The sequence below is a fragment of the Vombatus ursinus genome, unplaced genomic scaffold, assembly GCF_900497805.2.
Source record: "Vombatus ursinus unplaced genomic scaffold, bare-nosed wombat genome assembly UNPS02010219.1, whole genome shotgun sequence".
Classification (NCBI taxonomy): Eukaryota; Metazoa; Chordata; class Mammalia; order Diprotodontia; family Vombatidae; genus Vombatus; species Vombatus ursinus.
This window is the reverse complement of record NW_020949997.1, coordinates 9,675,658-9,693,094: the sequence shown is the minus strand read 5'-3', so window position 1 is coordinate 9,693,094 and position 17,437 is coordinate 9,675,658. Positions and strand designations below refer to the sequence as shown.

Below are 17,437 nucleotides of genomic sequence, written 5' to 3'. Positions count from 1 at the left end.
TCTTGAAAAGTCTATTTTGCTTCTAACCACCATCTCCTGTAATCTGTCCTCCCTTTTATCATTCCCCTCCCCTCTTTCTCTTATCCCCTTCTCTATTTCCCTATGGAGTAAGTTATATTTCTATACACAACTGAACGTGTGTATAATATATTACACAATGCACTCTATATAATATGTATATATTTCTTCCCTCTTTGACCTGATTCCAACGAGAGTGAGATCAAGCACTGACTCTTTCCCTTCCACTATAAAACCTCTTCCTTGTGTGCCTCTTTTTTGTGAGAAAAAAATGTTCCTCATTCTACTTCTCCCTTTCCCCTTTCTCCCAGTTCATCCTTCTTTCTCACTCCATTTTTTTTTTTTTGGAGATCATTCCAACATAATTGATTCATACTCATGCCTAATGTCTATGTAAACTCCTTTTAATTGCCCTAATAACGAATAACGTTCTTAGGAGTTACATGTATCATCTCCCTATATAGCAATGTAAACAGTTTAACTTTAATGAGACCCTTATGATTGCTTTTTCATGTTTGCCTTTTTATGCTTCTCTTCAGTCTTGTGTTTGAATGTCATATTTTCTATTTAGCTCTGGTCTTTTCATCAGGAATGCTTGAAAATACTCTATATCATTAAATATCCATTTGTTTCCTCTGAAGGATTATACTCAGTTTTGCAGGACATGTTATTCTTGGTTGTAATCCAAGCTCCTCTGCCTTACAGAATATCATATTCCAAGCTCTCTGTTTCTTTAAGGCAGAAGCCGCTAAATCTTGTGTGATACTGACTATAGTTCCACCATATTTGAACTGTTTCTTTCTGGCTGCTTATTTTCTCTTTGAACTGGGAACTCTGGAATTTGGCTATAATATTCCTGGAAATTTTGGGACCACTTTCAGGAGAAGATCAGTTACTATTGTACCCTCTGGATCTAAGATATTGGGGCAGTTTTCCTTGATAATTTCTTGAAATGCAATATCAAGGATTTTTCTTTGATCATGGCTTTCAGATCTAATAATTCTTAAATCATTTCTCCTTGATCCATTTTCCAGGTCAGTTGTTTTTCTGATTTTTCACATTTTCTTCTATTTTTTCATTCTTTTGACTTTGTTTTATTGTTTCTTAATGTTTCATAGAGTCATTAGCTTCTAGTTGCCCAATTCTAATTTTTAAGGAATTCTTTTCTTCAGTGAATTTTTATAATTCCTATCCCATTTGCCCTATTCTATATTTTAAGGAGATTTTTTTTAAATCAGTGAATTTTTGTACTCTTTTTCCACTAGGCCAATTCTATTTTTTAAGGTGTTATTTTCTTCAGTATTTTTGTGCCCTTTTTACCAAGCTGTTCATTCTCTTTTTATAATTTTCTTGCATCATTTCATTTCTTTTTACATTTTTCTTCTACCACTCATCTCTTTCTTTAACTCTTCCAAGCATTCCTGTTGGGCTTGAGTCCAATATGCATTTTTCTTAGGAGGATTTTTTTGGTAGCAATTTCACATTGCTCTGCTGAGTTGTCTTAAGTCTTCCCTGCCACACCATAGTAGCTTTTTATGGCCAATTTTTTTTGTTGTTGTTTGCTCATTTTTCCAGCTTATTTCTTGACTTTGAACTTTATGTTAAAGTTGTATTCTGCTCACCTTGAGGTAGGGAGGCACTGTCCCAGCCTTTAAGATTTTTTGTGTTGCTATTTTCAGAACTAGTTCTAAGGGTCTCCATGTTTTTGGTGCATCCAAGGTAGCATCATCCTGGGAGAGGTACGGTCACTGCTTTCCTAATCTGCATTCTGATCTTTACCCAAAAAGGGCTTTTGGTCCCCTGCTACTCTCTCTTTGCCTTGGAACTGTGACCAGGGGCCCTGCCTCCTTGTGACTAACCTCCAGTGCTCCCTCTCTGCCCTGGAACTGTGTATGTATAATAGAGTTGCCAATCAGTGCCAGCTCAGGATCCCCCATAAGCTCTTTCTGACCAGTTGTCTGACCCCCTTCTTGTCTCTGGGCTGAGAGTCCCCAAAACCATTGCTGCTGCTGCATCTGCTCAGTGTGGACTCTGCACAGGCTTCTACCTGTGTCACAAACTTCTGCTGACCCCCTAAGTTTTCTTAGGCCAGAAAAATGTCTCACTCTGACCCTTTGTTGGCTCTGCAACTCTACAATTTTATTTGAGGCATTATTTTAAAGTTGTTTGGAGGAAAATGTTGAAAGAGTTCAGCTGGGTTGCCTCCAGTCTACCATCTTGGCTCAAAATTTCCCATAGCACATTTCTAAATGTAGAATGACCAAGAAAATATAACTTTGGGGTTGAAAACTATAATTAGTGTTCTAATACGACCAGGAACCTGTGCACTATTAAGTAAGAAAGACATTTTCAAGGTTCCAAATTTGACATTTCAGTCTAGAGGCTTCTCAAACTCCACTAAGATCCACAGGAAGGTCCAAGAATGCTAGCATCAGAAGGCACCCAGAAACAGAAAGGTATCTTTCTGCCTACTGCTGCTCACAGAGGAGCTCCCAATTCTCCATGCTGCAGCCGCAGAGTTGGACTCCTGCTGGGTCTATTGGAGCAGGACTAAGTTACATTACATTGTAATAAAGCATATCTCAGAGAAATGTTTTTGAAACTCATCAGGAATAGAACTTGAGTACATTGTATAGAATGCCAAACTCTTTTTGCCTGACATTTGAGGCTCTTCACAATCTGTTACCTCTCCAGCTTTCTAATTCTATTTTATCTTATTCCCCTACCATGCATAAAAAGACACTTTGCACAAAAGGAATCATAAAGTGATTACAAAACCCCAAAGCAGACTATTCACTGTCCCCTAAATATGCCCTATCTTCTCTACTCTCCACGCTTTCATTCCTAGAATTCTTTGCCTAAAACAGTCCTTTCTCCCACTCTTGGCCTACTGAACTCCTACCCAGCCTTTGAAAAACAATTCAAATGTCTCTTTCTTCAAGAAGTCTTCCTTGATTCTCTGTCTGTAACAGCATTTCCCCTTACACCTCACAGAGTACTTTATGTCATATCAAATACATGTGGTCAAGTAACACTATATCCTGGTTTCTTTTTTAGTCTTTTCCTCTTACTAGACTGTAGGCTCTTTAAAGGCAGGGGCTCTCTCTCACATAAACTTTGTATCTTCTCCTGCACATATCAGTATGTTTTGCACACAGTAGGCACTTAATAAATGTTCACTAAATGAATGCATGTATACAAACAAACACCAACTATTGAACATAACTACTAATCCTTGCTGGCTCTAATTATCTATTACCCAAGATATAACTAAGTCAACACAGAAAATACTATCAATGGTATCCGTACTACAACCCCCACCCTAGCCAAGGAGCTGCTGCTTCTAAGGTTGACTATAACCTAACATCTGAATGATCACAGGTCATGAAACACAACCTGTCTTGTCCTCTGTTTTCTCATCTATAAAATAAGAAGGTCAGGCTAGATGATCACTAAGGACACCACTGACATTCTTTAATTAATAAATACAAGCTCAAGAACTCTCTTCGCTGGAAAAAAAAATTTATCTGAAAATAAATGATAGTAATTCACCCATTATTCTCTGCAACCTCAGCATCAATGTTTGCTTATGGTTTCTTGTCCTTTCTTAAGAACCCTTTTTATTTTATTTCATTATTACTATGATTTTTTTTTTTTGGTGAGGCAATTGGAGTTAAGTAACTTGCCGAGGGTCATATAGCTAGTAAGTGTCAAGTGTCTAGTCTGAGGTGGGAGTTGAACTCAGGTCCTCCTGACTCCAGGCCCAGTGCTCTGTCCACTGCGCCACCTAGCTGCTCCCCCCTTGTTTATTTTAGATATAAACTATCAGCAATTATTTTTTCTAAAAGAGACAAACAATAGGACCACAAAATCTTAACCATCTCAGGTATTTAAATTCAATAATAACATTTATTAAGCATATATTGTGTGTAACACATTATGCTAGAATCTGCAGGAGAAATACAAAGTTTAGTAAGAATGGCTCCCTGCACTCACATAAGGTAACTCGATGGCACCAACCTCTTTCAGCCTCAGTTTCCTCATTGGCAAAATGAGGGTTTTAGATTTAACATATAAGATCAGGGATACAACACAAATACAAATAATTATAATAAATAATATATGCATTTGGAAGGTATAAGCAAAGTACTTGTTGGGTCCAAGGACTATCTCCCATTAAAAACTGGGTGGAGCAGTCGTTCTTGCGCTTGTGGCCCTTGAGTTGGGCTAGAAGAGATAGGTAGGAATTCAGTGGGTACAAAGAAAGCAGAAGGACATACAGGTAGAGGGAACGGTATGAACAAAGACACACATAGGAAAGCACAGAGCTTGTTTGATAGTAAGTAACAGAAGCTGAGGCAAGAAAGACAAGGGGCCATCAGGATGGTGGAAGGCCATGCATGCCAAGCAAAGAAGTCTGAATTTTACTCAGCAGGCAACAGAAAACCACTGAAGATTTCTGAGCACATTCATACAACCAGGTCTATGCAACAGAAATATTCATCTGGTAGCAGTGTGAAGGATGGATTGAGGCAGCAGAAATAGGTGGCTGGCAAGCAACAATTGCAGAGAGGGAGTTAGCTATTACTACCAAGTGTCAAATAACCCAGCTGAAGCAGCAAGGGACCCTGAAGGAGAGGCAGGAGGCAGCATCGGGCAAGTGAGCCACACCTCTGCTGCCACCTCCCCTCAGACCTGCGTGGGAACAGCCTGAGACCTTTTCTGGGGAAAGATTTATACATGCTGAACTTGTGGTGCCAATGAGACTTCCAGTTGAAGAGCGTATGTGTGTCTGTGTCTCTGTCTTCTTTAGGGATTTAGAGGAAACGTTTAGATTCTAAAATGGAGTGGCAGTTCTAATAATGGTGGCATTTCTGACTCCTTCAATTTCATTTCAAATAAACTGGAGCATAATTATACTGAGGTCCCAGGTGACTAGTTTCATCCTTTCGTGTCAACTCTCTCAAGATTCTGTGTACATTACACTGACATCTATAGATGAGATTTTGTGCTTCAGTTGCATAGGGAGGATATTATAATAATTTTACTAAGGACAACCAATGACACTCTGGTCCATTCATGTGCAGGATCGGGATGGAGGTACATTATACAAAGCATCCAGGTCATGTGGAAGATCATCACAGGTCACAGATTTAAAGCTGGAAGGGACCTCAGAGGTCACATGCTGCAACAGTCTCATTTTACTGATATGATTATTAACACCTAACATATAAACAGAACTTTGAAGCTTGTCAGGAGCTTTACGTACAATGACACTCTTTTGAGCTTCACAACAACACTCTGAGTTTAGTATTACTTATACAAATTGTCTTCATTTTTCAAATGAAAAATCGAGGCCCAGGGAAGTTGTCACTTATTCATGACCACACAGTGAATGAGTGAATAGCACAGCTGATTTGAACCCAGGTCCTTCTGACTACAAATCTTTTCACTGCACCACACTGCCTCCCAAATCTAATTAAGAGAAAATTCTTGCAGAAAAATTTTAGCAACTCCAACACTGCAGAAATAGAACCTTATACTTACCAGACTCCAATGGTTACCCCTTCTTCTGGCTGGAGGTAGTAATTATAGGTGTGATTTAAGCCTTGCTCCTGTGGCTTTTTCAAGTCAATAAAATAGGGAACCCTCACTGTTGGATTAAAGAAAAGATTACATTAGAATTTAAAGGTTGTACCCAAATACATACAAGGTAAGATTTTCAAATCATTTTGTTGTCGTGTCGTTTCAGTCACGTCAAAGTCTCTGTGACCCCATTTGTGGTTTTCTTGGAAAAGAAACTGGAGTGGTTTGCCAATTTCTTTTCCAGCTTATTTTACAGATGAGGAAACTGAGATAAACAGGGTTAAGTGACTCATCCAAGGTCACACAGCCCATAAGTGTCTGAGGCTGGATTTGAACCCAAGAAGATGATTCTTCCTGACTTCAGGAGGCACTCTATCCACTGTGCCAACTAGCCGTCCTTTCAAATCATGCTTGACTTTAACTGGCCAAGATACTCTCAGGTAGCCCCCTAAATTCCCAAACACAAACTAGGTTTTCAATCAGAGGATGCCAACGCAGAATGAATTACAATTAGATACTCGTAGATAGTTCAATACACAATTTGAAAATATGTAAGGATATGTACATGAGAGAAGGGAGTAAAAGCTGAAGCAATACTCTATGAAGCCCTCATATCTCCCTGGTCCTAAGAAAGCCTTTCTTTACCTTCTATCCCATTCAGCTACTGTCTCATCTCCCTCCTCTACTTCGAAGTTAAACCTGTGGAAAAACTTGTTTACAACAGATAGAGGTTCATTTAAGCTCTCTGAGCCTCAGTTTCCTAATCTGTTTTTTTAAATCACCCATTTTTCAAGTCCTTACAGTCCTTCAACTCCTTGGAGGCTTTTGCCCCCACTGCTTGACTAAAACTGCTCTAAGGTCACTGTGACCTCTTAATCACTAAATCCAATGGCCTTTGCCCAGGTCTAATAAGCTCCTCGAGGGCAGGGATTGTTTCTATTTTGTCTTTGTATTCCCAGTAACTTGCAGAGTACTATATACATAGTAAAAGCTGAATGAATGTTTGTCCAATTTCATCTGATTTGACTTTCCCTGAAACAGCTTACATCAAGGATCACTTTCTTCATTTGGCTTCAGAAATGTCACACTTTCCAATTTTCCCATATCATGTTTCCTAACTTTGTGTCAGATAGTTACCTGCCCGAAAGAGCTCCTTCAGCAGGAACTGGTGATTTTTAGATTGAAAGACTATGAGAGACATAGTCATAGCTGTTACTGTACCACCTTTGACATTCAATACATCACCTCTGAGACAGCAAAAAAAGCTAAATGATGTATTTATTATGGGGTTCATAGAGTATAGGATGTAATAAGCCTGCATTATCAAGGCTGAAATCAGGGCTAAGATACTGTTGACAGATTTGCAAATTGATGAATCAGAGACATTTATGTGGGACACAATCACTGGAGTGAAGAGGTTTGATAAACTATATTAACAATGAAAAGGAAGTATAATATCATTAATAATTATATTAATGACTGTATCCTATTGAGAAATGAGAGCATTGTTATTTCAGATTGCAATTTATTCTTCTCTAAATAATATTTTGGTGGGGTTTTTCATATATTTAATACAATTATGTGAATCAATGATATTACTTTTTATTAACTAACTACTTTTTAGAAGATAATGACTCACTACTTTTGTGTCCATATTGTCTGAAAACCTGCTAATGACATACTTCTAAATTACTTTTTAGGCACAACTCAAACATCATTGTGTTTTGCCCACGTTAATGTTTTCTCAAACATTTATAAATGAGTCAGCGGAAATCCAGAAATGTGAAATGGCTTGTATAAAGGTACACAGGTAGTCAGTAGAAAGGGCAGGCCTACATATTCAGCTGCCTACAGGAACCTCTCCACCTGAATATCCTATGGGTACTGCAAGGGCAACATGTCTAAAACCAAGCATGTCATATTTTTCCTAAATTTGTTCTTATTTTCATTATTTCTATTCATGGCACCACTATTCACACCATCTCCAGTAAGTGAAACTTTGGTTTCATCTTTGATATTTTTCTCTCTCTAACCTATCATATCTAATTAATAACCCAAATCATTGATTGCTCCATTACCAAAGAGAAAAAACAAATCATTTAGAATCTAACAATCATAAATATGGAATCTTATAACAAACCTATAGAACCTAAGAATACTATTTGTAAGTGCATTCTTATCCATTTTAGTCTTTTTCTTAAGATTTAGAGCTAGAGGGGAACTTAGAGATTATTTAACTTTCTCATTTTTACAGAGGGAGAAACTGAGACATAAAGGTAGTGATTTGTCCAAGGCCACTTAAGTATCAGAGCCGAGATTCAAACTCAAATCCAGTTTCCACCTGACCATCCTCAAGCAGGATGAATTTTTTACCCTTAGGACATCACAGGGTCCTGGATACAGGCCCAGCAGGACACTGAAAGTGGGTATTCAGGGAAAGAAGACAAAGCCCTTTGTCTGAGGATTATCCTAGACTGCCAAGTTCAATACAAGTCAACACTGCATGTGAGGTAGACAAAAAAAGGCAAATGTGATTTTTCATTGTATTGAGAAAGGTATGTCACCCAGAACAAGCATGAAGATGATATCACTGTCCTTGGTCCGGTCCTGTAGGCAATGGCTACAGCAAGGTGTTCCATTCTGGGCATGTTTTTGGAAGAACACAGACTAGCTGAAGTGTGTCTAGAAGAGGATGACCAGGATAGTGGGGGCCCTTGAGATGAGGCTATGTATGTGAAAAACAACTAATGGAAGTAGGGATTTCTAGCCTGGAAAAAGAGAAGACTTGAAGGGGACATAACAGCTCTCTATAAGTATCTGAAGGGTTATGAGGCCTGCTTCAACCTAGAGAGCATAAGTCAGAATAATGGGCAGAAGTGATCAATTCAAGTTGTTCAAAAGTAGAAAGGGCAAGCTGACCCATGGGGTGCTGGGTATTCCCTGTTAAGAAGTCAAATGGCTGGGCCAGCTAGGTGGTGCAGTGGATACAGCACCAGCCCTGGAGTCAGGAGGACCCAAGTTCAAATTTGGCCTCAGAGACATGATACTAGCTGTGTGACACTGGGCAAGTCAATTAACCTCCACTGCCTCACCAAAACAACAACAACAAGAGAAGTTGAATGACTTTCTTTATCTGTGATATCGTAAAGTTAATCCTGTTAAAAAACCAGGAATGGACTGAATGGCCCATGAGCACCCTCCGAACTCAGATTCTGTGACCTCAGATCCAGTACTTTTTCCATTAACACAAATAAGATATTAATTTTGCACCAAAAAGAGCAGATTCAAGTAATTATTTCTAAATTTATAAAAAATAATTTCCATTCTAGGTATTTAACCCATACTAAAGTGGTACACTTGCAACAAATTTACATTAGAACCTGTAAGTCAAACTAAAGAAACTGCAATAGCCTAGAAATCCAGGACAGACATATCTACAGAACAGTCATGTTAATTTTGTCTGTGACGTACCTAGACAAAAGAAAGCTATCTCTGACACACTGTTGAAAGTCTGAAGCAATTAGAGTAAAAGGAACAAAAAGACTGGTTTAATTGACTGTGATGGGAATTTTTAAAAATGAACCATATCCCTTGGAAACTTGTTAGATGTACTATAAAACGTTTCATGAGAGGCTAAACTCTTAATTGCCTCTGGAGAGATTTCAACAGGGCAATCTGAATGAGGTATAGTTTGAGAAGAAGATCATTTATAGGATTCCTACAAAATTTCTTTCTGAGAAGAGGATTAAAAACAAAAAAAGAGCAAGTTGTCATGGCATCCCAAGAATACGGATGCTGAATTCTTTTGTTTTGCTTGTGGTTTTCCTGTACATTGATTTGTTTACATTGGCTGTGAAGGAGAGATTTTTAAAGTTATCCCCAGATGAACCAAAGATACAATTTTGAGAAGGCATGACAATAATGATAACAATAATAGTTAACGTGCATATAGTGCCTATTTTGTGCCAGGCACTGTGCTAAGCACTTTAGAAATAGTATCTAATTTGATCTTCACAACACCTGAGAGGTAGGTACTATTACTGTCCCCATTTTACACATAAGGAAACAAAGGAAAACAGAAGTTAAGTGACTTGCCCAGGTTCACACAGCTAGTAAATGTGTGAGGCTACATTTGAACTCAGGTTTTCCTGACTTCAGGACTGGCACTATATCCACTGTGTCACCTAGCAAATAATTCTTGTCCTCAAGGAGCTTGTAAATCTATAGTAGAAGTGACCCAACATAAAATAAATATGAAATTATTCCAAATAACTAAAAATAAAGAGACACGCATAGAAAAACTCTGAGGCTTCTTCCAACATTCAACAAAATGAAATGATGACTAAAGTTGAAAGCAGTTAATGATAAAAGGCTTGTGAGTTGACAGGCATAACTAATATACTGTTGTTCAAACTGTGAATCTGCCCAATCATTCTGAGAGACAATTTCTGAATATGTTAAAACAAACAAACAAACAAAAAAAGTGATTACAATGTATACGTTCAGACCCAAAGAGCCCACTGCTGAGCAGGAACCCTAATCAGTCAATCAATCACAAAGCTTTTATTAAGCATATACTACCTCTCAGGCACAGTGCTATACCTGGGGATACAAGAAAGGCAAAACCAATCCCTACCCTCAAGGGGTTCACCAAGTAGGTCACAAGGCAGAAATAAAGGCCCCATATTAAAAAAAATAATAATAATTAATTGCAGCACTTTTATTGGCAGCAAAAAGCTAGAAACAAAGCAGTAACTCATTAATTGGGCAATGGCTAAACAACATTTAAGAAATGATGAATATGAAGAATTCAGAAAAGCATGGGAAGATTTATGTAAACTAACACAAAGTGCAGTAAGCAAGATGAGGAAAAAATATATACACAATGACAACAATGTAGATAGAAAGAATAATAACAACAAAATTGAACACAATGTAATTACATGAAAATGAACCTCCCCACCATCTTTGTAGAAGCCAATTTGAGTATGAAAAATTGCATATAATGTCAGACTTTTGATGTGCTACTTAGTTCTGCTGAAATTCTTTTCCTTCCTCTCTTTTTATTCTTCATTTAAGGGAAGGCTTTCTGGGAGGGGAAGGAGGAGGGATACATTGGAAAATGTAAGTGATGTAAGAGATATCATTAAAAAGTTTAAGTTGAAAGTTGGATGCCAAGCTTTACCTTGGAGTAGAATTGAAAAAAAACAAACAAACAGCCTCTTCCCTTCCTTGCAGACTGGGTGAGGGGGGCTGGGAGTAGAACACTGAACATATTGTCAGACAGGTATTGCTTTGCTCTGAGAAATTCTTTTCTCTTTCTTTTATAATGGTTTGCTAAGGAGAGGAGGGGTATATTCAGAAATAAATATGAAATAACAATAAAAGGAAGTGAAATAGGTAGAAAAAATTATATCTGAATATAACTACTTAAGAGGATAAAATGTTTTGAGTTCAGATATGAGACATAATGATTGGGAGAGAAGGAAGGAGGTAAGGCAACAGAGAAAAGAATAGATATGCAACAAGGAAGATCAGATTGATGTATTTATTCTGATACCCCTCAAAAGCAGAAATAACTTTTGAGATGAAACTCCATTTTTAGAGAACCAAAAGAAATTCAATAATCCAAGTTTCAGTAGAAAGTCTTTTTTTATTTTTGGATACTTTATTTCAAAATACTCAGGCTATTTCAGAAGTCATACATTCTTAAGACTACATCTAAGAACAGATAACCTTCAGAGGCAACTAGGTGTACAGTGGATAGAAACATTGGGCCTTGAATCATGAAAAGCCAAGTTCAAATTCAGCCTGTGTGACTCTGGACAAGTAATTTAGTTTCCTCAACTGCAAAATGACAATAATAATAGTACCTACCTTCCAAGGGTGTTGGGAGCATCAAATGAAATAATATTTGTAAAGAGCCTCATATAGGTTCTTAATAAATGATTTTTTCCTTCTTTTTTTCATTTTTTCCTTCATTTTTTTGATCACAAGGAGTTAAATTCAAAAATAACTTTTTCCAATTAAATTTCTTAAGTATCCAAAGTACAATATACTCTATATGCTTTCATGTCATGCACACTAAGGCTCTTAATAAATAATAGTTGATGAATGCTCAAATTATCCTAAGTACTGTATTGGAAAAGAATTGGCAAAAAAAAAAATGTGACTAGCACTTTGACACTCTAAAGCAGAGTCAGAAGTCATCAATAGTCAAAGAAAAAAAAGTTGAATTAAAATTTTTGTAAACATATCCAAAATGCTTAATAAGATTTCTTATCCTTTAAAGGATTAATTTTATGAGGTTTAACAAATTAATCCAAACAAGACTCTCTAAATTGAAAAATTTTAGGCATAAGAAGCCAAGTTATTTTCAAGTTTTAGTTCCTATTTGGAGAATCTTTAATTTTGGAATGATTCCAGTCACTGTATCATGAAGATCTACAAAGAAAAATTACTCTAAAGGAAATGGACCAAAGCACAAGCAAAGCAATTCATTAAACCTATTTAACAGCTTCTAGTTGGAATTGAAGGGAGTGAGATGAGCCAGAATGACTCAAAGTTTGGCAGCTGAAAGTCGAAGGGATACAAACAGAGGAACCTATTAAATACAGATTTTGAGAGAAAGAGAGAGAGAGAAATTGATTAACCCCTAAAGTTGGCAGTTGTAATTAATTATGCCTATACTGGTCACTGAGATAAAAGATCATAGTATTATAGATTTAGACTTGGAAGGGACCTTAGAGATCATGTATTTAACAGATTTTAAAATGCTTCTTCCCATCAAAGAAATACACTAGAACCTTTTCTAATAAATATGGGAGTGAAAGAAAGATGCCCACTTTCTCCATTTTATTTGACATAGTTCTAGAAATGTTAGCAACAGCAATAAGACAAGAGAAAGAAATTAAAGGAATAAAGATAGGCAAAAAGGAGATATATCTATTGGCTGCTGAAATGATGGTGTACTTGGGAAATCCTAGGAAATCAGCAAAGATACTGAGACAATAGCTTCAGGAAAGTTGCAGGCTACAAAAATAAATCCTCAAAAAATCAATAGCATTTCTATAGAATAATAAAATCCAAGAAGCAAAAACAGAAAGAGAAATCCTATTCCAAATAACTACAAAATGTATAAAATATCTGGGGATTAACGTATCAAAGCAGACAAAAGACTTGTATACAGTCAATTACAAAGTACAAAGAAATAAAGAACTTAAATAGCTCGAGGAATATTCCGTGCTCCTGGCAAAGCTGCACCAATATAATAAAAATAACAATATTTCCAAAGTTAATTTATGCTTTTAATGCTACACCAATCAAATTACCAAGGGGTTGCTTTATAGAACTTGAAAAAATAATTATAAAATTCATTTGGGAAAAAAAAAAGATCAAGAATATAAAGGGAAATAATGAAAAGAACTAGGGACGAAAGGTGAATGGCACTTCCAGACTGCAAACTATATTATAAAGCAGCAGTAGTTGTTGTTACCTTGGTTTGATTTTTTGAGGGAGGCAACTGGGGTTAAGTGACTTGCTCAGGGTCACACAGCTAGTAAGTGTCTGAGGCTGGATTTTGAAATCAGGTCCTTCTGACTTCAGGGTAAATTGACCTATCCACTGCACCACATAGCTGCCCCTAAAGCAGCAGTTATCAAAACCATCTGGTATTGGCTGAAAACCAGAGATAAAAAAAAATTAATGGAACAAAATAAACAAAGGAGAGAGACTCAGAGAAAAAAATGGAACTCCATAAACCAGTGTTTGATAAAGCAGAAAATACAAACTTGGGGGAAAAACTCTTTATTTGATAAAAACTACTGGGAAAATGAAAAACAGTCTGGCAGAAATTAGGCTTAGACCAACATTTTCATAATACATTCTAAATGGATTCATCATGTTAATATTCATGATCAGATTACAAAAACACCTGAAGAGAAGCAGATCGTATACCTTTTACACATATTGGTACAAGATGTATTATTAACTAAACGAGATGCAATTACAAAAGATAAAATAAATGGCTTGAATTACATGAAACTGAAAAGCTTCTTCACAGACAAAAGTAATGCACCAAGGATAAGAAGGAAATGGGTTGAATGGGGAAAAAAATCTTTGTATCAAATTTCTCTTACAAGAGTTTGGTATCCAAGGTATATGAATAATTAACATATAGGACTAATAGCCATTTCCCAATAGATAAATGGTTAAATAGAACAAACTATGAATAAATAGTTCTCAAAAGAAAAACTACAAAATATTCACAACATGAAAGAATGTTTCAAATTACTAATAATAAGAGAAATGCAAATGAAAACAACACTGAGGTTTTATCTCACACCCTGCAAATTGGCAAAGATGACAAAAAACAGCATAAAGGGTGGTATCATAAGTAAATTGGGAGAACATGAAAAAATGTACCTATCAAATCTATGGATATGGGAAGAATTTATAACCAAACAAGAGATAAACAGGATCATGGGAAGTAAAACAGATGATTTTGATTATATGAAATTTAAAACTTTTCCACAAAATTAATTTAGCCAAAATTGGAAGGCAAACAAGAAAGTAGGGGAAAAGTTTTCAGCAAGTTTCTCTGATAAAGGCCTCATTCCTCAAATATATAGGAAACTAGACAAATTTATAAAGATAACAGCCATTACCCAGTTGATAAATGGTCATAGGATATGAATAGGCAGTTTTCAGAGAAAAAAAAATCAAAGCTATCAATAGTCATATGAAAAAATGCTCTAAATCACTAGAAAAATAAATACAAATTAAAACATCTCTGATATACCACCTCACACCTATCATATTGGCTAACATGGCAGAAAAGGAAAATTACAAAAGCTGGACAGGACGTGGAAAAATTGGGACACTAATATACTGTTGATGGAGTTGTGAACTAGTCCAACCATTCTGGAGAATAATTTGTAACTACACCCAAAGAGCTATAAACTGTGCATACCCTCTGATCCAGAAATACCATTACTAGGTCTATATCTCAAAGACAGCAAGGGAGAGGGAAAAAGACCTATTTGTGCAACAATATTTATAGCAGCTCTTTTTGTGGGGGCAAAGAATTGGAAATTGAAGAGATGTCCATCAATTGGGGAATGGCTGAACAAGTTGTGGTATATGACTGTTTGGAATAATATTGAGCTATAAATATTGACAAGCAGGATGATTTCAGAAAAACCTGGAAAGACTTACATGAACATCAATGAAAGCAAAGTGAAAAGAACAGAACCAGGAGAACATTGTACACAGTACAATGTTCTCCTGGTTCTGTTCATTTCTGGTTCATCATCACAATATTGAAAAAATGAGGCCATCCTCCCAGGAGGAGTTTGGGATGGGGGAGAAACAACATGATCAAACTTGTGTTGTAGAAAAATCACTTTAATGGCTCAATGAAGGATGGATTGGAGTGGGCAGAGATTGAGGCAGACTGACCCACCAGCAGGATATTGGAATAATCTAGGCATGAGGCGATGAGGACCTGTACAAGATCGGTGGCAGTGTCAGAGGAGAAAAAGGGGACATACTTGGAAGATGTTACAAAGGTGAAAGCAACAGGCCTTGGCAACAGCTTGGATATGGGCATTGAGAGACAGTGAGGAGTTGAGGATGACTCCTAGGTTGTGAGCCTGAAGGCCTGGGATGGCCTCGTTTTTTTCTATAAAATATGAAGCAAGGTTCTTAGCAGAGGAGAAAGGGAAGGGGGAAGAAGAGCCATAGTAGTTTTGAAGAGGGATGAAAAGGGTTGGAAGAACCATTGTGGAAAGTGGGATAGTGAGCTGATAAGGCAGTATGTACAGCAGGATTGCCTAGCAGCAGTGAGGGCCCAGTTGAGGTTATATAACAAATTTTTAGTGGATCTAGACAGAACAGTTGAGTGGTTTTCTCCAATTCATTCAGCACCATGTGTGTGGGAGCAAAGACAACGAATAGTAGAAATGATCCAAGAATAAAGCCTGGCTAGGCATAAGTGACATGATAAGGGGACTAGGGAATTCAAGAGAGGAGGACAACGCAGAGTTGAACTACTTATATCTCTCAGCAAGATCTCCAGTTTCCTTCAGGTCTTAGCTTCAACATCACCTTCTACATGAGGCCTTTCCTGACCCCCAGCTGCTAGTACTTCCCTCCCCAAAACAAAAAACAAAACAAAAAAAAAACCTTGTATTTATTTTGTATGGACTAAAATTTTAACATGTTATTTCCCCTAATAGAATGTAAATTTCTTGAGGGCAGGGACTGTTTCATTTTTGTATGTGAGACTGCCAAAGAAGAAGCAGGCCAATTTGGTAGAAAGGAGCATGTAAATCAATCAGCAAATATTTATTAAACACCTTCTATATGCTAGGCACTGTGTTAGGTGCTAGCTATTACAAAGACAAAAATCAAACAGTTCCTGACCTCAGTGGGCTTACATTCTATTTGAAAGGAAAATATGCACACGTAAATTCATATAAAATATGTACATACTAAATATAAAATCATGTAGGGACAGGAGGTTAATAAAGGTTCCATGTAGAAGTTGATACTTAAGCTAAGCTTTGAAGGGAGTTAGGAATTCTAAAGAGGTGGGACTATATTCCACGCATGGGGAATAGATTCTACAAAAAGTATGGAGATGAGAGATGGAGTATGAGGCATGAAGAATGACAAGCAATCAAGTGTGGCTAGAGAGGTAGACTGGAACCAGATTATGAAGGCCTTCAAATGTCAAACTGAGTAGTTTATACCTTAACCTAAGGGCAACAGGGAGCCACAAAAGATTCTTGAGCTAGGGAGGGACATGATCAGACTTGTGCTTTTGGGAAATTATTTTGACAGCTGTGTGATAGATGGATTGAAGTGAAGGGTAGGGGCAGCTAGGTAGCATAGTGGATAGAGCACCAGCCCTGAAGTCAGGAAGACCTGAGTTCAAATCTGGCCTCGGACCAATCACTTGACACTTACTAGCTGTGTGACCCTGGGCAAGTCACTTAACCCCAATTGCCTAAAAATAAAAAATGAAGTGAGGAGTAAAAGGAAGCCAGGAGAACAATCAGGAGACTCTTTTAACAGTCTAGGCAAGAGGTGATAAGGGTCTGTCTGTCTCTCTCAGCTTAGTTTGTTCATCTCTAAAATGAAGGACCTGGATTGGATGATTTTTCAGGTCCCTTTCCTGTTTTGTTTTGTTTTTTTAGGCAGTTGGGGTTAAGTGACTTACCCAAAGTCACACAGTTAGTAAGTGTCAAGTGTTTGGTCTGAGGCCGGATTTGAACTCGGGTCCTCTGACTCATAAGGTGGTAGTCAATTTTAAGGGTCAATTCTAAGGATTATACAAACTGATAGCCACAAACAGTAGGGAACTGATTTCATAATGCTTAATATGGGAAATAGGTGATTCCTGCAATAAAAAGCCAATGAAATGCAGTGTTTTCTTTCTCTCACCCATTATACTTTATCTATGAATGCAGCTCTTGCCAATTCCAATAGGCCACAGGACAAATACTGTTACTTCTGCAGTCAACTGGGGCTTCCTGGAGAGCTGCCAGCTCAGCCCAACTGAGATAGGTACGGGAATTGAGGGTTAGGGTCAAGGCAGGTATTCTAACACAAATTACATGGCTAACTCAAGAATTTCTGGCAGCACAGCCAAGTGAATAAAACCTCCACAACGTGGGGGAATGAACACAGAGTTTAACTGATAAACCTCTTACAACTTATTTTTAAAAGAGATCTCAGCCTCAAACAGAAGTCAAACTTGTTTATTTTACAACCCAAGTACAAAAAAATGCTTCTCATGTTTGGAAGGCTTTGCCAATGGACTGCAAAT

General features: G+C 37.3%; 1 protein-coding gene across 6 annotated transcripts in view; it reads right to left on the bottom strand.

The window, feature by feature from the left end:
- The window catches only part of ABHD12 (abhydrolase domain containing 12), a 140,350-nt gene that overhangs the window by 50,816 nt on the left and 72,097 nt on the right, over positions 1–17,437 (bottom strand). For all 6 annotated transcript variants that reach the window (XM_027853905.1, XM_027853902.1, XM_027853900.1 and 3 more), the window contains one exon: positions 5,566–5,671. In XM_027853905.1, the coding sequence (XP_027709706.1) occupies positions 5,566–5,671 (106 nt within the window). The remainder of the gene's footprint in view (positions 1–5,565; positions 5,672–17,437) is intronic.